Here is a 24446-nt window from a genome sequence, read left to right as displayed (position 1 = left end):
TAAACTTAATCGCATACATGTTTAAGTTATTATCCAGCGCTATAATTAGATATCGATTATATTGAATTATTTTAGCATTTAAACTAGATATGATATAATGATTCTTTTTTCATCCTTTGAATTATAAAAGATTTTATTTTACCTTTTAGTTATTAAATAAAAATTCAATTTCTTACTCAAATTCAATAATTTATTCATTTTTTTAGAAATTAATACTTTCAGTTTATGTTTATGCGTTGTAATTGAACTTATGTTACTGGTTTATTTATCTAATATTTTTGTTGTATCTTTTTTTCTTGATTTCATTTGTTGTTACATCATTGAACTATTTAGAACTTACTAAAACAAAAAAGTCTATTGATTGTTATTAAATATGGTATTCATTTGTGATGTAATTGTCTTTAATAAGTAAGTTTACATTTGAATACATTGTTGTATTCTTATACTTTAAATTTGTAGATACAAAATTTATTTTTAATAGATTTTTACAATAACAATTATTCTTTAGCGGTAACAATTTTAAATATATTAATATCTTTTCAACTTTTAAAGAATAAACACATGAATGAAAAATGTTTTCAGGTATCATGCCATATATGTATATATGTATATATATATATATTAAAATAATATTTATCCTAGCCTTTTAAGCTATCCTTGGCAACTTAAAACTATGCTTAAATATTGCCACATAGAATAAATCTAACGTGTCATCTTCATGTTTTTTTTTACAATATTAATGTTATTTATATATATAAAAACATAAATAAATGTGGCAACATTAATATTGGGCTTTAATAATAAACATTAAACTAAATATATTTAGAACTACCGTAATATACTTTTTAACTTTGGTAAATATTTACTTCTTAAAACTCTACTTCCAATTTAATGTCATAAAAATAAAAACACAAAGAGTTAACCAAAAATGAAGGGGAAGAGAAATTTGGTGGCGTACAAAAGAAAATGATCAGTCCCTAAGCAAATAATGAGGCTGATTTTTACACATAAAAATTTTATTCATTCACGGAAAAATAGATGGAAAGACAAATCTGCCCTCCATCTTTTTATTCAATTCAGCACACCTATTTTGCCATAGGTCCATAACCCAAAATTCAAACATGCTAGAAACCAGAGTACTATTCCCCACGATCCTATTCTTAGAAATCTTCGTCATCATGTCCTACTTTGATAACACTGCAACAACCATATACAATACTTCTACCGACACACAATTATAGTTGGTAACATATGTCAATTTTTTTATATTGACAATTCGATATGGGTTTACTATCCTACGAAAACATAAATGGGGGCAGATTCTTACCCATCATTATTCCTAACTATAGGATCGAGATGGATACAAGTTAGGATTATCAATCTTGAATATCTGGAGGGCTGATGAGATGCAAAGATGTTTGGATTCAAAGATTATAATGATGATATTATCATTTTTCTTTCTTTGCCTTAATTAATTTATGCAACTAAGTGATGATGTTCAAGATAAGGCTCATGCGAATTTGTAAATGAAAACAAATCAAGATAGGACTGAACGGAATGTTTCTCAAGAAAAAATGAAGTAATGAACCAATTAAATTATGAAGTTTGATACACGAGGGCATAATTGTCTTTTTATTAATGTTCAGTGTAAATATCACCACTCAATAATAAGGTGATTTAATAAATTTACTATGTATAGTGATTATCATTAAAACAACAACAAAAGCCATGAACACAAGTGGCTGTGCAAGTTTTTTTTTTTTTTAAGGTCATCTAAGGTATTCAAAATTTTTATGTATTATTATTTTAATTTGTTTAACTTATTATTTATTTTGTAATAATTTATGATATTATTGACATATTGATTAGATATGTTTCATATTCAGGCCCCGTTTTTTTTTTCTTAATAGACTTAATAATTAAGAATTTAATGCATTCAGTCAAATTTCATGTTTTTTTTTATTCGATAAATAAAAATCAATTACCTACTTTTTACTTAAAACATTCAGAAATTATTTATATATTCACCCACTTAAAAAATTCAGCACTAATGATTAAAAAAAAACGAGTCCTTAGTTTATGTAGATATTGATGATAGAATGTAATATAAATTAAATCAAAATTGATGTAGATAGAAAAGTACAAGATGAAATGCATATTATATAACCATTAAAACATATAATAAAATAAAAGATTATAAACTTATTATATCACTACTAAAGCATTTAAATTCTTTCATTTTAATAAGAAAATTAATGAATATGTCATTGTTGTAATTTCGTCAAAAGATTTAAATTCTTTCATTTTAATAAGAGAAATAATGAATATGCCATTGTTGTAATTTCGTCACGTTGCATCTGGTTTTCATTTCTCATGTCACACCAGTTTTCATTTGTTATTCTTGGTTCCTTGCACAATTTCCCTCTTGGTCTTTGTTATGTAAATATTGATGATAGAATGTAATGTAATCCAAAATTATATTGGAACGGGAATACACCATGAACTATATTATATTGATATTTAAAGTTTTAAACAATAAACTTATTGAATAATTTATTAATGTGTTAAACATGTATTGGGAATCTGTATATGTGTATATTTTTTTCTCGAAAAAACCTTTTCTATGTACTCATATATTAAAAGGAAAAATCCATAAAAAGATAACCTATTTACACAAAATTCCTAATAAAGGAAATCTATTTAGTTTTTGTCTATTAAAAGGATCATATTTTTAAAAAGTGCACAATACAAGGGATATCGTTAATTTTTATCGTTAGTCAATCGTTAAGTTCTACATCGTCATGACACATCGTTAAAAATTTCATGTGGACATATGACGTGGCTATTTGATAAACACTTGCACCCTCGAAAAAAACGCTCATTCCTTTTCTTTCTTTTTTATTTTCAAAATCATCAACATCAACAACCTTACGTTCATAAAAAATGGAGTATATGTTTTATAGTCACAACTACAATTCACGCTCTGGGATTGGGTACAGTTGTTGTTGTTGTTACAACTACAATTCACGGTGGTCCATCTCTCTTTCAAACATAATCTTAATTCCAAAATATGAAATCAACAATCCAAAAAGGTTCGAACATTCTTAATATGAAATTGACAAATAGTCCATCTTGCTTTCAAAACATGAACTCATATTACGATTTGGAACATAAAGTTACAAACTTCCAAACTTCTAGCATCATTACCTCGTAATGCACAACCACCGTCGCACCATCACAAGCAGATCCCATCTTGCCGGAAAGGTCGTCGGTTGGGTATTCAGTAGATTTGGAACAGATGGATGGATGGATATCTTGTACTTCCCTTATCTATCACCACGATCTTTAGCTTATTTTCTTTAATTGGGTACAATCTTGGTGACGGTGGTGGCCAGATCTTGGTGGTGGTGGCGACGGTAGTTGCTTGCAGGTGGCCGGATAAGTGGGTACAAATACTTTGAGACTGAGATTTGATTTTGGTAGCTTTTATTTTTAGTACGCCTCCCATATCCCCACCACTATTTTTTAGTATCTCGACCATTACTACTTTTTGCAGCGACCCTCGCTGCAAAAAGTGAAAAAAGTGCAGGCCCCCATGTCTATAATGGTAAATATGAAAAGCGGGCCCCCTGTCTGGATCACTGCAAAAAGTCTGATCGGGTTACCAAAAAGGTGGTCGGGTTACCAGACGCCTTTTTAGTATCATGACATTTAGTTCTTGAAAATTTCCAACACAATCTGCTACACGTTTGATACGCATTCAAAAGCTCTGACCTTTTTGTTTGGTTGGAAGGGAGATTTGTAAGGCACCTATAAAAACAATATATTTCAGTCAAAGTAAAGTGCAAATTTTAATGACGTGGCACGGTGACATGGCATTTAACGAAAGGTTGACGTTAAAGATTAACGACATTCCCTTTATTGCAAAATTTTTAAAAAAGGAATCCTTTTAATGGATGAAAACTAAATAGGTTCCCCTTATTAGGAATTTTGTGTAAATAAGTTACCTTTTTATGGATTTTTCCCTATATTAAACAACCTTTTTTTATTTCCGCACAAAGTGCGGGTAAAATACCTAGTGGAATAATGGAAACATAGTCATAAATGAAAATTCTTACCAAACATCATTCCATTTTGTAATCAAATAAATATCAATACTCTCTACAAACACATGGTATATACATATGATAGATGATAGATGGTTTTTATGAAATGCAATACGGTAGCTTTTGAGATGTTTCATTATGAGCTAATTTAATGTAATCTTGTGCGAAATAGAGCCAAATTGCCTTGTTTCCCATGCATCCCAAAAGCCCGACCTCAACTGGTGAGACTTTCAAGTAACACAAACCGAAAGGTATATGCCAATCATCTGCTTACTAACAAACATTCCTTAGATACCTAATATAATGCTAAAGAAATCAACTATGCTGCAGTTTTTAAATATACCAAACAAAAATAGAAAGAACAAAAGGGTGTAGATACCTAAAATTTAGTTTACATGATTAGCCATAGCCAAAGGTAACTTGTTCCTTTACATCATCAAGTGATCGAGTCAACGATGTATGTATGTTCTTTCTTGCTGCTCGGTCCATACAAATTCCAAATCACCAGAGCTGTGGAGCACCCTTTCTAACCCATCCTTTTGGATCATGGGTATCATACTTCTGTAAATAGTTCTCCTTTTAGCTAATGATGGTTACGGGTATGACTGCTCTATATTCACGACCTTTTGATGATTATTTCAAGAAGCAATCTCAATGTAGAATCCAAAATAGTCAAAAACGAAACATTTTCATCTAGACAAAAGAACTGTGATATAAAGTCAATGTTGATTAATATGTAAACTGTTTGATAATACGTTACCTAAATCCTTGACTGCAATACTATATAAGGAACTAATATATAGCCGCTTCTGCAGCCACCTTTAGTCTAGAAAAACTATGGTCAGCTACCTTTAGTTTTAAACTTGTCATAAACAATATTGAACATTGTCACTTTGTTTGACTTTCTATGCAATAACCTGTCACAGTTTAGCAAGGAAAAATACATGCTATATAACTACACCTCATATACTGTCCATTATCAATTTAAAAGAGCAAGACGAGAGTAGCAGGTCAAGCTAAGCTGATGCAGACCCCTTTTGACCCAGAACCAATTCAACACATTACCCAACCCGGCCATGTTGCCATCTCACATCTGGTTCTACATCGACAATCAATATTTGGACAATTTCAAAACTGTATGTAGACATTGCCTAGAAGCAATATATAAGAAAGAAAAAGAATCACAAATAACTCAAAATCCGAGGGTCCATATACCTTTAAAGACTCCCCATAGTGTAAGCTAAAACAAGTTAGGTTTGGGCCCAACCTGATAAGGCTTTTTGTGTCCAATTTATAATATTAAGCAAATATATAGATATATTAGATTAGATATAACTACATTATTTCAATGCTAAGTCAATTTCTCTAAAATAAAAAGGTTAGCACACTTTAAAATATTTGAATACATGTTAGACAACTTTTGACCAGCTCAACCCACTCGAACAGTTTCAATTAGCTTGAAACTTTTTTAACCGTTCCCATAAAAACGGGCAGAAATTGTTCAAAGTTACCTTTTCAAGTTCTTCAACAGCCTTGTCAATTCCATTCTTCTGCTCAAAGCATCATCAAGGTTCATCTTTGGAACACAGGCCCTTATAACTTTGAAGTTAAAATAAAGGTTTTTAGCATATACAGATCATGAAGGAAAAAAAAGTAATAATAATACAAACGTTTTTACCATCAAAAACATAGGCCTGGATTTAAGACCTTGCGTTGCTAAGTTTATAGTATCCGTCACTTGTGTTACCAGACAGGACAGTACTAAATGGAAGCAACAACATTGACTAAGATATTGTCCTGAAATACAACAAAACTAATTTAGCTGCAGAGCAAACACAACAATAGTAAATATGGATGTTGCAATTCAACAAAGAGCATTGGACCAAAAACCATTGTCCAACAATTCAACGACTGAAAGTGCTGCACATGCCTTCAGGTTTCAATTCTAGTTTCATCGTTTTTTTCTATTCAACTGAGACACTAAACATTTGTAAAATTGTATGGATGTTTCACCAGGCAACTAACAGCAAAGTACCTTCTTTCCAACAAACAAAAAAAGAACAGTGGTAACTTTCTTTTTTTTCCTGAATTTATATATGGAAACATTACACGCATGAATAAAAAACAGTGGGTGAATGGAAGATGATTACATAAATATTTTTAACAAAAATACAGTTTGCGGATTCATACATTCATCCAAATCATTACAATGAAATTGGTTTACAATTGCAGGGTCTATAGTCAGATAACACAAAAGTATATATGTATGCACATATATATTCTAGTTAAAAGAAGATATCATTTCAATACAAGCCAATGAGCCATCATCCACCAAATATGATATATTTGTATGTATTTGCATACATCAAAAATAAGAAAACGATATAAAGAAGATGAAACCAACCAGAATGTAAAGAGTAATTTTCCTCTTGGCGTATCAACTGTCCAAGAGACGACATCAATCTGATTCATCAATATCATTTTCAGCGGCTTCACTATTTTCAGTGTCATCAGAGAACTCATCCCATGGGCTCTGAAAATGTTGTAGCCTTTCACAAATCTCTGCAAGATCACCATTCAACTCCACATTCCAACATTTAAGAATGTCAAGATGAGTAAGTGACTTGCATTTGTGAAGCATTTCAAAAAGGCCCGAATCACCAAACTGACCACAGCAAAGTTCGATATGCTGAAGATGTGGCATGGTGCTAGCAATCGTTATGGCTTCAGAATCATCGAAAGGCAGATTATCTTCAATCGGAGGCATGTTTCTTTTTAGGTGAACCAAAGAATGGCATTGGTTACCAAATGCTGCAATGCCTTTGCTTGTAATGTTATAGCAATAGCTGATGTCCAAGAGTGTAAGATTTGGCAAAGGCTTTATATGCTTTGATACCATTTGGTCAGTAATTCCACTCATTGGGATTTCAAGCTCTTTTAGAAATCTTCCACTGCCAAATAAAAACAACAATACTGGAAAACTTTAATGGGTGTCTTGTAGTAATTTTGACCAACATATTTGGTCCATTTCATCTCACACTCACATACATTTATCATTTACATATAGCTATCATACATAATATAATACGTAAACAAGAAATGTGATATGTCCAACTACAAGTCCTCCGACAAGAGCCCAACTTATACTTCAGCCCAAGGAGGGAGGCCCACTCTATTGATATGTTGCATTATCAGTAGTAGAAATTGCATTATAGGATTAGTGGCATGAAATAAGGAAGATGTGGGTAACACGCTATATCACAATGTTGCATTATCAGTAGTAGAAGTTGCATTATAGGATTGTTTCTTTCTAAATCTCTTTGGAGTATTTGCCTACTACAACACGCTATATCACAATGCTTGGATGAAGTGGTGAACACCATTGTTTCTAGAGACAATGGTTAAGGGTTAAATCCATACGCCTTGCACGACCAGAGGTCCTTTTTTTTTTTTACCTTCGATAGAAACCGGAAACAATCTCTTTACCTTAGGTAGGGGTAAAGGTTATCTACATCCCAATCTCCTCCGTTATTATACTACATTAGGTTTATATTATGTTAGCCTACACAAAGTGTTGTAAGTGTAAATCATAGGTGAAACCACATACAATACAAGGTACCCCGACCTACGGGTTTATCAGATTAATATAGTGTAAATTTTTTTGAAAATAATGTATTCTTTATTGGTGTTGCGGGTCAAACAAATATTAATGTCACGAACTCTAACCTTCCAAAGGGTTATCCTAACAATACAACTTATAAAAATGTATTTGTGCAACTAAATGCGAAATGGAAACTACCAAAGTGACAAAAGCTCTCAAAAAAGGGTAAAAATAACGAAAAATCTTAAAAATGCTAACAATTTGTAATAATATAGTCATTATCATTATTTTACGTCAATACGAGGCTAGTGATAAAAGATTTTGTGATACGGGCACTTTCAACCTTGATTCCGCCAAGGGTGTAAATATAATATTTATATAATCCCTTGTAATTAATCTCATTATTCAATAACACAATATGAGTATATAAGAGTATATGACAATAATACAACACATTATACAAATTCAAATCGTATTGGGATTCATAACACGTGTAAGACAATATTGGGTGTTATATAACTCTACTACATTATAAAACATTTGTTCCTTCCAAATTTTTTCAAACTTTCAACTTCAACAACTCATTTTTATCCCCCCTCCTTAAATCTCAACCACTCATTTTTTCTCTCTCCTCCATAAATATTTTATTCCTTTAATTCCTTTAAAAATCTTTTATCCAAAAAACCGTACATCGATAAATTATAAAAATTATATGAGTGTTCTTTAAATTTCATGCTCTTTCATTAGAGGGGTCATTAGATATACTTTCGACGAATTTTGAAATCCGAGGGTGGAGCCCGTGCGGCTAAGGCATCTGGCTATCACAATCTATGACCTATCACCTCCTGTGAGCTATGATACTCTATGACCTATCACCCTCCGCAACGTGCGGGTCTCGTAAAATAAATACATACAAATGTATACAAGAAAACGTACCAATGAGCAATAAAGAAGAAACCCGATTCACCAATGCGGTAAGTAGACAAACGTTGAACCGAACACTTGCTACGTCGAACCAGCTTCTTGACCACCAAGTCAACCGCATCGCTGTCGTTACGCCGTCGACACCACGCTTGAACATCCACTTTGGACCAGCAATAAGGCCCACCCACAACTTCCATCCAACTTTTACATACAAATGGCACACTCCTTACCATTTCATCTACCGGGTCAATCCTTACAAATATCAATGCAAGTATCTCCGGGTTCAACCCGGCCCATTTCCTTAATTGGCCCGGCACCTGTTCGTCTGTGGATACTTCCTTCTTGTTGCTCATTTTTGCAAAAAATAAAAATAAAGAAAACCCAGCTTTTAGTCTCTTACCATTGCTAGTGTGGTAAATCTAAGAACTGATATTAAAATTTCAATTATTTACGTAATTAATAGAAAAAGAAAATACAGTAAGAATGAAAGATTCCTCATGATCAAACATGGAAATGGAAAAAGTGATGTATAGTAAAAATAAAAGAATATTAATGAATAAACATGGAAATAGAAAAGTGTTTGTTGATGTGTAAGTTTGATGGGGCCCTTATATACCAACCCAAAGCACATGAAAAAAAAAATAGTGATGTACAAGTCTCAATGGCATAACAGGTCACATGAAACCTGTTAAGATACGAACCTATTAAGACATGAACCTGTTAAGGTCAAACACGAACACGACCTGTTAACTAATCGTGTCATTTTTTTCAAACACAAACACGACACGAAAATTAACAGGTGCACCTGTTAAGACCTGTTAAGGAACCTGTTAACATGTATATTATAGAATGTTTGACTAATATTGAAAAAAAAAACCTTAAGGATACAAAAATTCTTACAAATTCCAACTATTATATAGGGACAATAATCTTTACATTACAAAAGTTCATAAACATCTTACCTTATAAAAATCATATATCAAATCATAATATCAATTCTTGGTATTTTTATATATGTATAATCTTAACATGTCTTAACAGGTCCTAACAGGTCCGGATCTGTTAAGACACGAATCTTAACAGGTCTTAACAGGTCCGAACCTGTTAAGACACGAAACCTGTTAAGGTCAAACACGAAACCTGTTAAGAACAGGTCGTGTCGTGTTAACAGGTTCCGTGTCAAAATTGCCAGCCTTAGTCTCAACCTTCACAAATCACACTATTTGAACTTGTATCAAATACTTCATCCGTCCCATTTTAATTGTTATGTTGACTAACCTTGATTGTAAATAACTTTGTTTATACTATATAGTAATGGATGAAACTTATATGAACGAAAAGTATATTAAATACTCAATCCATTTATATATTTTATATCAAGTGTTACATGACACAAACAAAGTTATTTACAGTCAAAATTAGTCAACATAACAACTAAAATGGGACGGAGAGAGTATATAGTTATATTACAATAATACAAATTTGTTACCGATGGAATAAACATAATTGTGAGTTTATCACTTCTTCTTGAATTTGTAAAAGTAAATGAAAAAAAGTATTGTTATGAAATACTAAAAAAACGATTTTCCAATCATTTTTTAAAAAAAAAATAATGATTTGTATTTTTGTTTTTATTTGATTAAAAAAATGTAATGTAAGATTATTTCATATTTAACTTAGGTGTAAACAACCTTATACTCATGCCTAGCCATTATTTTGTTCTTAGATCGATTAAAATAGACTTTGGGAACTTGTAGTCTCAAATATTTGGACCAATTTAAGAAGATAGAAATGCATCCATGTAGAGATGGGCAAAAACTGAACCTGAAACTAAACCGTTGAAAAAACTTGATCTGAACCCAGTTAAACCAGGGTTTGACTAAAACCAGTTTTGATTTTGGAAAACTTGACAGACTTAAATTGGTTTGGAATTCAGGTTTTCGGACCAGATTGAGACCGGGTTGAAATTAGGCGGGTTTGGTTTTTATCAAAAAAAGTCGTCAAAACCTGGTTCATATTTGACCTAAATCGGGTTCAAAGCAGTTCAAGTTGGGTCAAACCCTGTTTTGGTCTCATTAACCAAAACTGGGTCGAGTTTCAAAGTTTGAGTCGGGTCAAACTTGGTTTTTAACCAACACTATATCCATGAGTCAAATATTTCAAGTTGTTTAGTAAAAATAATATGATGGTTTCATTTGATAGTTAATTTTGTAGAGCGAGATCACTCCTTTAAGATGACTACAATTAGCAATTAGCAATCTCAATAAACCTATACTATCTAATAAAATAACCTATCTTTTTTTTTTCCTTAAACTTTTTGCCTTTGAAAAACCAAAAATACCTTCTCCTTTATTCACTAATTTAAACATCTTCATCTAATATACTTATAATATCATTAATGAAATAATTTAAAGTATAGATCCTCCAATAAATGCCACATCACCACCACCCTCCCCATTATTGCCCCCATCACCGTCCCCACTGTCGCCCTTACCACCGTCACCACCACCACCTCCGCCATCGCTACCCTCACTGCCGTCTCATTGTGCGTGCATAAGTCTAGTTAGATTTTTAAAAAATCTAACGAAATTCACATGTCAAATTCATCTGGTTTTAAACTTCACTTATATTACAAATTACAAGAGTGTTTGTAATAACACATTTTATCATTACCTATACTACTAGAGTGAAGGTCCGTGCGTTGCACGGTCGGGCTTCACGGGTTGTTTTGTACGTGTGTAAAATTGTCTTATTTTGAGGTTTTTTATTGTTCAGTTCGAGTTTAATGTCGGTGTGAGTGTTGATGAGCTGAGGTTGCTGGAATAGAATGAAGGTGATGAAATGTACATATCCAAAAACATGAGTGATGATGATCTCTTATATATTATGGTCTTGTATAGTTAGATGCAAGAAGAAAAGGAGACAGGGGCGTGCCAAGTAACATATGAGCAAACTTATATATATAAATATGTGATATAAACAAAAGATGACTTTCACTTATCCACCGACTACCCTTGTTGCAGGCACATCGATTACAATGAGTTTGTTACAAACTTACAATCATGCAAAAAGGAAGTGCCACAATTGGAAGGAGACAACAAAAAAATACTCTCCAATAACTGGCAAGAACGACCAAGAAGGGAGGTTCCCTTGATCTGATCAACCACTAAGGTTATGAATCACCTCAAGTTTACAATTCTTGGCAAAGGTTCAAGGTATGCTATTCACCTGTAAGGTAGCTTGGAGAATCACCAGAGAACGGGCCCATGTACTTGACACGGTCTGGTCCAGCTGTTTAATTACAGCCTTCCACATTGAGATGCATCCATTACCTGGAATCTAAAAAATACCTGATGGAGCTACGTTTGCGAGACTAGTTCACCGAGCGAGAGGTTGATCATGGTGGTGCATTAAGGAACCTCCATTGCAGTCCTGAATGTTCTCAATCGGGAATATCGTCACTGTCAATAATCAATGTAGATGAAGAGCTTGACAAAGATTACTTGTACCACAATCTCATAGCTAGTTTGATAATGTTATTTTCAGAATTGCAAAAACTTGTGCAATAAGGAAGAGATCACTTTACCAAGATACTGTTTCTCAGTCATGGATGTACGAACCAAAATGTTGTTCCTTTTTAGCCACCATGAGGTTGCTCAACTCTTTCTACAATGTAACTCACATTTGCTGGCCACTTTACCAACATAAGGTGTATGATATGTGCAACATATCGGACTAATAGCCAACAAAAAAGTATAAATGACAGTTACATAGATACATACCTTCATTAGCGAGACTCAGATTTCCTTGTAGGCTTCCCAACCGTCGTCGCATACCCAATGGCATCTGCATATAAGAGATTAAAATAAGCAAACGTTCAACTCAACAATTCAAAGTTTAGTTTCTAATATTTGATAATTCTCCAACCAATATAGATACGTTACGGGTCACATAACACCAAAAATGCCCAAACTAAGCACCCCTGATCATATGTTTCATGTTTTGCCATGCAACATAATTATTTCTTCATATTTTAAATGCCAAACAAAAACAGCCCATCTAGACCCCTTAACATTTATGTAAATAAGACTCAAGATTTAGCTCATATATGTAACATGCACACATGTTGTTTGTTGGATCACTAAATGAAGTAGCTCCAATTTTAAGTGCGTGTTTTAGGCCTATATATCATTACTCTTTTGCTTCCACCAAGGTTTAAAATCACCAACTAACCTGATCGAGATCCATAGCGATATCCCATCCCTTATCTCCTGTATCATGCCTTATTCTTCTTGCAAGGAAAACAAAAGCATTTGCACTGAAAATCATAATCGTAAATATTACTAAATGGGCGAACAAATTTATTTATTGATAGTAGCACATATATAAATAATATGAGTCGTTCTATGTTTTAGGTATTCACAACAAAGGAAGAGCCATAGAGATAAATTGGCCAAGTAAAAAAGATAATATAATTAAGCATTGAACTCAATCTAATGTAAGGACTGTACTACCTGTATCAACAATCATCTTCATGTTCATCAAATCACATATATGGGGATCATGAAATATGAGTATGCCTTCCAAAAATATGATATCTGAAAGATTCACCTCTCATGAGTCTTATACCCAATTAATATATCTAATATTGTTAATTATATAATATTTCTCCACAAACAGTCGGAGATTATAATTATTCTACACATATCAATATTTCTTGTTGCATCACTAAAAAGAAAGACACAAAGAACGATGGGTGTAGGATTGCCATAGGAACAAAAAAAATACTTCTCAGTTGGTTTCATTTGCTTTCGCCACACCTATAACACACATGTAGCCACACACACCAAAAAATTGGCACTTAGTCATATTTTATTTCTTGGTAACAAAGCAGGCAACACGGTTATAATCTCCACCCACTTTAAATCCTTTAAAGTTTCCCCAAAAAATAGAAAAATCCCTACAAATTTGACAAACTATTAAAGAACCCAAAGAACATGGATAGCTTTTAATAAAAAATCACGGTAGTAGTAAATCAAAATCATAGTAGATGATTACCTTGTTCACATACAACCGTCCCTTTGAGACATAATATCAAACACCCGGCAACCGCCTGTCCCACAAAAAATAAACACAAAATCAGATAAAAAAGAATAAAAAAGCAAAAGAGATTCTACATATATATTTACAGAAATTTGGCCCAAAAAAATCAAAAGAAATAAACTGCAATATGAGGAAAAAAAAAGCATGTTGAAATGAAGAAACTTTAAAAGAATTCGTGTGAATGAAGATGGAATACTGAATAGTGGGTGTTAATTAAAAATCAAGACTTTCCCATTGGTAACGGATTTTGTTTTCAGCTGCCGACCTTATGACTTCCGCCATTGATTGATGACCATAATAATTATCCCCTAATTGATCATAAAGCATTCACTCCGGTAGAACCAATTACTAATGTAATTAGTAAACGAATGTAATTAAACATTTAATTAATCCCATTTAGTACCCTAATGAATGAAGTGCTAAAAAAACAACTTTCATTCAACTTTAGTACATAGAAGATATTATAAAGCAAATTCTAAATTTTAAGTTTCAACATTTACTTTCCCAAAATGCCCTTCTATTTATTCTATATTTATCTAAAATAATTATAATATCCTTTCTCTCTCTTTAAATCTCAACAATTCTTTTTTTTTCTCTCTCTCCTCCATAAATCATTTATTCCTCTAATTCATTCAAAATCTTTTATCTTAAAAACCGTACATCGACAGATTATAAAAATTATATGGGTGTTCTTAAAATTTCATGTTCTTTCATTAAAGATGTCATTCGATATACTTTCGACGAATTTTTAAATATGAGGGCGGAACCCGTACCTTTAAGACATTTGGTTCTCACACTCTATGACCTATTACACTTTATGACATATTACCCCACCATCTCACCATCGCAACACATGGGTACTTACTTTCGTCCTTTTTAATAAGCTAAGGGAGTGTAAATGACAAAAAGTAAAGCACAAGGGGATTAACTTAAAAAAGAAACATTAATCGGTCATTTCTTTCTTTCTTTCTAGAAGTAGAAGCAGAAGTTGTTCTTCCCTATTTCAAAATTACAAAAAAAAAAAAAAAAAAAAAAAAAATCACCGAACTTTGTCTCAGCGCAATGTATCCATAAACAATCATCTCTATTTATTTTTACTTCACCAGTCAGTAAATCATCAATTTAAGCATACAGTAAAAAAAAAGGTATTTATTAATTAATACTGTAGTAATGTTTAATAATATTTTTTTAACTTTTCATTATATCTTTACTGGGATTGGAAGCTATATGTACTGTAGTGGTAACTGAATGTTAGGACAATGCCACAGTAATTTCTAGGCTTTATTTGATAAGTAATACTGTAATTTTGAGCTAATATATATGTAGATATGTATCTATATGTATGGATCTAGGTTATTTAAGCGGTGACGTCTGGTGGTTTATTGTGGTTTCTAGCGGATTTTTAGCGATTTTCAACGATTTTTTGTGCTTGGTTTGGTTGAGAGGAGGGTAAAAGCTGTATATAATAGTATATATAGTTGCGAGTAAAACCAACTGGGTTGGATAAGTAGTTGGAGCTATGTCTCTGGAAAGAGAGGTATAAGTAGTTGGAGCTATGTCTCTGGAAAGAGAGGTAATGGGTTCGATCCTCATGCCCAGCAAGGCTGGAGGTCCTTTTCTACCCATGGTAGAACCTGGAAGCGGTCTCTCTACCTTTGGTAGGGGTAAGGCTGTCTACATATCAACCTCCCCCATACACCGTCGAAGACGGTATTGGGACCCAAAACCCGTGGAAGATGGCACCTCCCCCATACACCGTCGAAGACGGTATTGGGACCCAAAACCCGTGGAAGACCGCATTGGGAGTTACTTCCTATATATAGTTGCGAGTAGTCGGGTACTACTAGAATAGTACCCGCGCGCAACGACTGATAATTTTTTAAAGAGTTTCTCTTCTATTCAAGTTTTAAGGCAAAATGAAAATATGTAAAAAAGAATAGCATCTGGCTGCTGTTGTGGCCGTGGCTGACGGTTGGGATGGTGGGGTGAGATTGTGAGAGAGGACCGTGAATGCGTGTTGTGTTAATTTTTAGTGTTGGGAAATTAGTATGATGTGACAGTTTATTTGAGTCCTCATTAATATTAAAAGAGGGGTAGGGCGGGGCCTTTGGTTTGTATATTAGTTTAGCTGTGGATATTGTATTATTGTGAAATTAAAGCCTTTGTTTTGTAGTGTTTTATTGTGGTTATCTATAATCTATTTGAACCTATATTGTTGTTATGGAAACAAGCTTGTATGCGAATACTTTATTACCGCTGATACTTGGTAAATAGTTATTGAGTGGGTTAGTTAAACTGTTAAAAAAGGGAACCAGTAAAAAAAAAAGGAATCTAGATTCTAGGACAAGAAGTTAAGTAGGACAACTATCTGAGTTGCTTGGATAACGTTTCACAAATGGAGTTTTGGATGTGTAGTGGCAAACAAGGGCATCCGCCTTCTCGATGGAGTGCCAAAGTCAATATTAATCATCTTAAATAACTTAAAGTGCCTTCTCGATGGAGTGCCAAAGTCAATGTTAATCATCTAAAATAACTTAAAGTAAAGTTTATAGAAACTCGGGACAACCTTCATGTTGATCTTTTCCGGTCATTTTGTCTCTTCTTGCTATCTGTGTATCGTTTATTATAATACCATGATATGCTCTTTGCCTTTTGTATATAGTTTATATTGCATCACTTCTGATTCTAAAGACGGGAATCTGATTTTAAAGGGTTTGAGATTGGTCAAGAAACTGAGAATCAAAATCCTTGTATAAGAAAATGACGTGGTTTAGAGCTGGATCTAGTGTGGCAAAGCTTGCAATTAGAAGAACGTTGTCACAGGGTGGATCATATGCATCAAGGAAACGTGTTGTTCCTTTCGGAACCCAAGAATTCCATACTACAGTTTTGAAATCAAAAGCACAGTCTGCACCCGTCCCCCGTGCTGTTCCACTCTCACGTTTAAGTGATAGTTTTCTTGACGGGACTAGTAGTGTCTATCTAGAAGAGCTTCAGAGAGCCTGGGAGGCTGACCCAAATAGTGTCGATGAGTCATGGGACAATTTCTTTCGAAACTTTGTTGGCCAGGCTGCTACATCCCCAGGAATATCAGGCCAAACAATACAGGAGAGCATGCGATTGCTATTGCTCGTGAGAGCTTACCAAGTCTATGGCCACATGAAGGCAAAATTGGATCCTTTAGGCCTAGAACAGAGAGAGATTCCTGATGATTTAGACCCAGCTCTGTATGGTTTCAGTGAAGCTGATTTAGACCGCGAGTTTTTTCTCGGTGTATGGAGAATGTCTGGTTTTTTGTCTGAAAATCGTCCCGTCCAGACGCTAAGAGCTATATTAACCAGGCTTGAGCAGGCATATTGTGGGAGCATTGGCTATGAATACATGCACATTGCCAATCGTGAACAATGTAATTGGATAAGAGACAGAATCGAGACTCCAACTTTAATGGCATATAACAGTCAGCGACGTGAAGTTATCCTTGATAGGCTTATTTGGAGCACTCAGTTTGAGAACTTCTTGGCCACCAAGTGGACTGCTGCCAAGCGGTTTGGTCTCGAAGGCGGTGAGACATTAATCCCGGGGATGAAAGAAATGTTTGACCGGTCTGCAGATCTTGGTGTTGAGAGCATTGTGATTGGAATGTCTCACAGAGGAAGACTGAATGTTTTAGGTAATGTTGTGCGTAAACCATTACGTCAGATTTTCAGTGAATTTAGTGGTGGCACGAGGCCTGTGGAAGAAGTTGGGCTCTACACTGGAACTGGTGATGTCAAATATCATCTTGGAACATCTTATGATCGCCCAACAAGAGGTGGGAAGAGAATTCATTTGTCTCTAGTTGCAAACCCAAGTCATTTGGAAGCTGTGGATCCTGTAGTAGTTGGGAAAACTAGAGCGAAACAGTATTACTCAAATGATGTTGATAGGACCAAGAACATGGGTATCTTGATTCATGGGGATGGAAGCTTCGCGGGTCAAGGTGTGGTCTATGAGACTTTGCATCTTAGTGCACTTCCAAATTATACAACCGGGGGTACCATCCACATCGTGGTGAATAATCAAGTTGCTTTTACCACTGATCCAAAGTCTGGAAGATCTTCACAGTATTGTACCGATGTTGCTAAAGCTTTGAATGCTCCTATTTTCCATGTCAATGGTGATGATGTAGAAGCAGTTGTTCATGCTTGTGAGCTTGCTGCAGAGTGGCGCCAGACTTTCCATTCTGATGTTGTGGTTGACATAATTTGTTATCGTCGATTTGGACATAATGAGATCGATGAACCATCGTTTACCCAGCCCAAAATGTACAAGGTAATATTCCTTATTTCGTATTGTCAATGCGATACCACTTTCGGAACACACATTCTCCCTTGTTGCATGTATTTATTATTTTGATAGGCAGATTTATGTATAGTTTGTATACTCTACGATTGTTTTTGATCGTTACAGGTTATCCGAAATCACCCCTCAGCACTTGAAATTTACCAAAAGAAGCTCCTAGAAACTGGTCAAGCTACAAAAGAAGATATAGATAGAATACATAATAAGGTTACTACAATCCTCAACGAAGAATTTCTTGCCAGCAAAGATTATATCCCTCAAACAAGGGATTGGCTTTCAGCTTATTGGGCCGGATTCAAATCCCCTGAACAGCTTTCACGTATTCGCAACACTGGGTAAGTTGTGTATTTGCTGTTTATGGTGACCGTATGACCTTTACTAAAAAGTCATGCTGCCATGCAGGGTCAAACCAGAGATCTTGAAGAATGTTGGAAAAGCAATTGCAACCCTTCCAGATAATTTTAAGCCACACAGAGCAGTTAAAAAAATTTTTGCCGATCGGTTGAAGATGATCGAAACTGGTGAGGGTGTTGACTGGGCTGTTGGGGAAGCCCTTGCTTTTGCCACCTTGTTGGTTGAAGGCAATCATGTTAGGTTGAGTGGCCAAGACGTTGAAAGAGGTACTTTCAGTCATAGGCATTCTATAATCCATGACCAGGAAACGGGTGAGCGTTATTGCCCTTTGGACCACGTTGTTATGAATCAACATGAAGAAATGTTTACCGTAAGCAACAGGTAAGTTACAATGATAGTTTTTAATTCTACCTGATCGGTCTTATATACACAGTTAATCCTTAGAGATGGCAACATGTGTGGGCCGGGGAAAGGGTTGGCTGTAAACAGTTCATAGTTAGTATAGGTTGAAACGTGACGAGTGATGTTGCCTGACCCATTAACACTTTGCTTGTCACCATTTCTTTTATATATAGTTAATTTGTTAGTTATGATTACAAAAGCTATGTTATTATACTAACTGATAAAATGATACAAGTTTTTGTTAACAATGATCTTTAGCCGGTGACCTGCTTCCCTTGTGGGTAACTTTTTTTATTTGACTTGGTTGTGTTATAGACAGCTCTGAATTGACCAATATGAATTAAATGGGTTAAATTTGCCATTTCTAAGAATCTAGCATCCTTTTTTTTTTTGTATTGAGAATCTTGAATTCTGATATCTTCTCATGCCCCCTATACAGCTCTCTCTCGGAGTTTGGTGTTCTTGGATTTGAACTAGGTTACTCAATGGAGAATCCAAATTCGCTGGTAATATGGGAAGCTCAATTTGGTGACTTTGCTAATGGAGCTCAGGTGATTTTTGATCAATTCTTGAGCAGCGGTGAGGCCAAATGGCTGCGTCAGATCGGGTTAGTATTGTTGCTGCCTCATGGTTATGATGGTCAGGGTCCAGAACATTCTAGTGCAAGACTGGAACGCTTCCTTCAGGTATTTTGTTCTTGAAAAGTAGCTGTTTTGTGTGTCGTTTATGTATTATAGATAAATTTGACTGCAAAAATTCTGCATTGTGCTGAATTGGAATTGGAGTGTATTTGGTTGTGCATAAGTATGTGTTAAAACTAATCAGCGGATTACTGTGAATTTTATGTCGTCATAATAAGATGCTAGTATTCAGATAGAGTGATCGCTATTCAATGATAATTACGGTTATCTGATTATTTAGGGGTCCATTTTTCATTTTCAGATGACCAGTTACAAAACTGATTGTCATTAAAAAAAAAATTGATTACTTGGTTAGCTTTGCTTATAGTGCTATTAAAAGGCATAATTATTGTAATCATATATGCTGATTTTTAAAAGAATTTGTTGAAATAAGTTTATGAAAGATATATTGCAGTGGATCAAATACAGTTTGCCATAACTTTGTTTTAAATACTTAACAATTTATATGAATATAGGTGTTATATGTTAAGTGTCCAAAGTTGACTAATTTGCTAAATAGTCGAACAAATATTTATCACAACAGAAGGACATCCAAACAGTACATGTTAATATTGTTTATCTGATTGATTATTCAATGGCATATAATCATTTTACAACACATGAACACATACAATATGGCGCACGGCAGGTTATATTCTTCCTATGTTAATTCACTGAACTTTGAATATTGTGGCAGATGAGTGATGACAATCCATTTGTTATACCTGAGATGGAGCCAACTCTACGCAATCAAATTCAAACGTGCAATTGGCAGGTTGTCAATGTTACCACTCCTGCAAACTATTTCCATGTTCTTCGTAGGCAGGTGAGTTTTTCTGAGCTGGTTTGTCTAAAGTTTATGCTATAGGCTGAAGTTTTAACCCACTTAGGAGTGGATGTCTCAAATTTCGGGTTGTCACATAAGCAAAACTAGTCAAATGGGTTGAACGGTGGTGGAAGTCTGCTTTAATTTTTCAAATGATTCAGATACCCTAATACTGTATTCAAAATTTTGGATTATTATTGTAACGGTATTGTTTTTGTAATGGACAAATATAATTTACGGTTCAACCCAACCTGGCATGGCCCGTTGCCCCGTTGTGACGTATTCTGAAAAGAATCTGTTTAAAACCGAACTTGTTTTGACTTTTATCCCCTTCCTCTCTTGCCCTTTTCATAACATCATTACGTGGTTCAGAGTTCATTTTTGTCTTTCTCATGTTTCTTGTGATGTTTCAGATTCATAGGGAATTCCGTAAGCCACTTATTGTTATGGCCCCAAAGAACTTACTACGTCACAAAGACTGCAAGTCGAATCTATCTGAGTTTGATGATGTTCAAGGCCACCCTGGCTTTGACAAACAAGGAACCAGATTTAAGCGCCTGATTAAGGATCAGAGCGAACACTCAGATCTCGAAGAGGGCATCAGACGTTTAGTTCTATGTTCTGGAAAGGTATGCTGTAACCAACCGAAACTGAAATCTCGAATATTTAGTAGTCTTGGTGTTTTGGATTGCATACATGTTTATTGCAATTAACTTATGTAGTCTTCAATTTCTTTGTTTCAAGTTTTGATAAAGTGATATTTTATTATTTAATGGGTCAAATAGTTAGTTCTGTAGATAAATGTAAGATAAATATTTACCCCTCTTTTTTGTCCCTCACTTTAAGACTCTATTCATGTTTTTTAATGTTAACAATTCCACCATGGAAAAAGACAATTAGTAGAATTATGTATGACAAGTTTTAAAACCAATTTATAAACAATTGTTTTCTCTAATGGTAATTAATAGGATATAGATTGTGATTTTTTTTTTAAAAATTTGGATACTTCAATGAGTATGAAATGTTCCACTTTGGTAATTTTATCTGCTGCTCTGGCTAAGTTGTCAGATGATGGCAGTACCAGTTATAGCTATTGTAACGCAAGTGCATTTGCAGGTTTATTATGAACTTGATGAAAAGAGGAAGTCAACTGGAGGCAAAGACATAGCAATCTGTCGTGTGGAACAGCTTTGCCCATTCCCTTATGACCTCATACAGCGTGAACTAAAGCGTTATCCAAGTATAGAATTTAACTCTCAGATATTAATGATTATTGTTGTCAAGATGGGAAGGCTGGGTGGGTTTGGTAACAATTTGAAATAGCTTCGGGTTATTTTAGTACAAGTTGAAGTTGGTTAATTCATTAACATGGCTTTTCTAATTTATATTTTTTCCTGGGTTGAAACCAATTAGGAACTGAATCACTTTTTGTCTATTTATAACTTTAAACTTAATTAACTCGTCAAATTTTATTGCTAATATTTTTTTAGTTTTTGAAAATCTAATTTTTTTTATTATTTCAAATAATCTAATTTTTGGAATATTGTTTAGGAGGTTTTGTGCATTGAAGGTTCACTTCTTGCGATTTTAGGATGTGAACCCTGAGTGACCTGTTCCCTTTTTAGATGGTTTTATTTTAATACCTGTTTGACCTGTGGATTAAACATAATCTGAGTTGAACCATTTTTAAGTAAATGGGGTTTAGTTTCTCCAAATAATTTGAGACAAAGTCGATAGTAATAGGCAATTTTTAACTTAACTTTTTTTCTGAGATGCACGTATTTATTGCCTCTCATTTTCATTGATACTTTCAGATGCAGAGATTGTATGGTGCCAGGAGGAGCCCATGAATATGGGAGCCTACACATACATCGCCCCTCGTCTTGCAACCGCCATGAAAGCAGTTAATAGAGGTAGTTTAGACGACATCAAATATGTGGGTCGTGCTCCATCAGCTGCCACAGCTACCGGTTTCTATACGGTTCATGGTAAAGAACAGTCAGAGCTTGTCGAGAAAGCTATAACATCTGATTCCCTCATCAATCCCACAGTTAGCTAGACCCAGTTCATTACAAATTATAAACCAAATGTTAAAGTGAGATACGAGAAAGTCACCTGTAGTTGTCAATCTAACATTTTGTAGCATTTTCGGTTTCGTCTTTTAGTTCCACCTTTTAACCAAGACTCTGCTGTATGCCCTTGGTTTTTTGAGGAGTGTAATAATTACACCAGAAACGTGTGTTCGCTTAAGATGCGTATACAAAATCAAATGACATTAATGCTATATTGTGGCTAATCAATGTGTATTTGTTCTCTGTGCTGTGGTGTTACTAGTCTTATTCTTGTGCAAATGCTTTTACTCGACACATTAACCTGTAATGGATCTATAAGGTCTGGTTTTGGTCCTTTTTCTTTTGCCTATTACTTTGGTGAGAATGTTACTGTTGTGTTACATACATACAGGGACCAATAAGCGTTTATTAACTGTAGGAGATTGCTTTATTAGTCATTACATTGTTTGGGAGCCATTGCAAAACATCTTATTCTGTGATTTGACATATGGTTTTAAGTAATTTTTTGTTAGTTATGTGTGTCAGTCAGTGTGTGCATTTGGGGCATAAATGATTTTTGTCAAGATTATCAATGCCATACAATGATCAGAAATTCAGGAGACTGAAATGTAAAGTTAGACTGAAGCTTGGTGAAAAAAGATTAGTAGAATTTGTAATGAACCACTCATGTTGTATTTGTTATCAGAACAGACGCTGGAGATTCATATGAGTAATAACAGGCAAGAAAGTAATAATTCAGAGTCAAACTTTAATATTTACTTGGGTAAATCAGAAAGTGACTTGTCCAGTTAACTCCATTTTTCAAGATATATACTGGTAATGAAATAAGTATGTGACAAAGGGGCTGGAAAGTATTGCGGACCAGTCTGGACTCCGGAGGAACTTCTACAAGTGTCATGATTCGTGACACACCCACATCAGATTATGTCATATATCTCGATCTATTATTTTCCAGTTATCGTTGTGATACATTTGATGGTAAGTTGGTAACGCTGACGGTACTGGTTTAATTTACAGGGACCTAACTTGACAGATAGCCATGAGAACTAGTAAGCTCCAGTCAAAATGTACCTTGGCTCATTTAGATCTCTATGTTACATGTCTTTGGCCTATAATGCTATTAGATGGCAAAAACAAGGCTCACATTCACATCTAAATTTTTAATTAGTCGGAGTGCTTTTGACTTTAGTTTTATGATTATTATCTTTTTAATTTTTATCTTGTTTTGAGAAACGCTTTTAGTTTTAGTTGGGTTTAAGCGGTGTATTGAACGTCCGGGAATTGATTCACCGTTGTACATAAGACCATTGACTTCTCATAAATCAATTTGCTTGAGAATGGACCTTAGTCGATAAACATCATTCATTTGCCTTGGTATAGTTTGTTTGCTAGTGAGCCAAAAAAAAAAATTTGATGGAATTTAGAATAAAAATGTGTTATGGTTAGACTTTAGAGTAAACATGTTTCTTGTTCCTATCAAAACATATCAAAAACTTCCATCATGTCCATTTTTATTTCATTTTTACTTTTTATCAAAAGCGTCACAAAACAACCTAAGGCTATCTGGAGTGGTATTGTCAGGGGTTGGACTACTTTCACCACAGCAAGCCATGTGGTATCTTGGGTTGCTAGGGGTTTGCCTGAGGTAAAAAAGGGAGTGGTATTGCCTGAAAGGTGGAGTAGGGTAATGATTGATTTAAATATGTATATAATATAGTAGTATGAAATATAAATGGAGTTGTATGTATATATATATATATATATATATATATATATATATATATATATATATATATATAGGAGAAAATAATTAAAATAAGAATGTTAATTAATTTCCCTCAATTCCTCCGCTCTCCCTTGCAACCCTGTGGGTTGCTTCAATCCTGGGTTGCTACCTCGGGGTGTTGCAGCCGGCAACTCAGGGGCGAAATCCAGTGGGTTGCTACCCTTCTTGCTATCACTCCGGTTAGCCTAACATACATTCCAAATGTTATGTTCTCCTTATGACTTGTTGATGGTTACCCAATTACCTAATAA

At 34.3% G+C, this 24446-nt stretch overlaps 2 protein-coding genes and 1 long non-coding RNA gene across 3 annotated transcripts; 1 reads left to right on the top strand and 2 right to left on the bottom strand.

Annotated features, from left to right (window-relative positions):
* Nucleotides 1-6291: 6291 nt before the first annotated feature.
* On the bottom strand, nucleotides 6292-9132 carry LOC122602282 (F-box protein FBW2-like). The gene is made up of 2 exons (XM_043774990.1): nucleotides 8644-9132; nucleotides 6292-7057 (listed from the first exon to the last, which is right to left on the bottom strand). The coding sequence occupies exons 1-2, from the start codon at nucleotides 8982-8984 to the stop codon at nucleotides 6565-6567; spliced, it is 834 nt and encodes a 277-aa protein (XP_043630925.1). The 5' UTR covers nucleotides 8985-9132; the 3' UTR covers nucleotides 6292-6564.
* Nucleotides 9133-12129: 2997 nt separating this feature from the next.
* LOC122598973 lies at nucleotides 12130-13741 on the bottom strand. The gene is made up of 4 exons (XR_006323808.1): nucleotides 13690-13741; nucleotides 12865-12949; nucleotides 12414-12477; nucleotides 12130-12318 (listed from the first exon to the last, which is right to left on the bottom strand). It is a non-coding gene; the product is annotated as an uncharacterized LOC122598973 (long non-coding RNA).
* A 929-nt stretch (nucleotides 13742-14670) lies between these two features.
* Nucleotides 14671-22621, top strand: LOC122600912 (2-oxoglutarate dehydrogenase, mitochondrial-like). The gene is made up of 9 exons (XM_043773689.1): nucleotides 14671-14879; nucleotides 16446-18045; nucleotides 18184-18410; nucleotides 18478-18810; nucleotides 19271-19517; nucleotides 20209-20337; nucleotides 20751-20966; nucleotides 21454-21577; nucleotides 22152-22621. Exons 2-9 carry the CDS (start codon nucleotides 16495-16497, stop codon nucleotides 22394-22396), a joined length of 3072 nt encoding a protein of 1023 aa, XP_043629624.1. The 5' UTR covers nucleotides 14671-14879; nucleotides 16446-16494; the 3' UTR covers nucleotides 22397-22621.
* Nucleotides 22622-24446: the final 1825 nt, after the last annotated feature.

The sequence above is a fragment of the Erigeron canadensis genome, chromosome 5 (assembly GCF_010389155.1).
Source record: "Erigeron canadensis isolate Cc75 chromosome 5, C_canadensis_v1, whole genome shotgun sequence".
In the NCBI taxonomy this organism is placed as follows: Eukaryota; Viridiplantae; Streptophyta; class Magnoliopsida; order Asterales; family Asteraceae; genus Erigeron; species Erigeron canadensis.
Note: the sequence above shows the minus strand (reverse complement) of the source record. Positions and strands in the feature narration are given on the sequence as shown.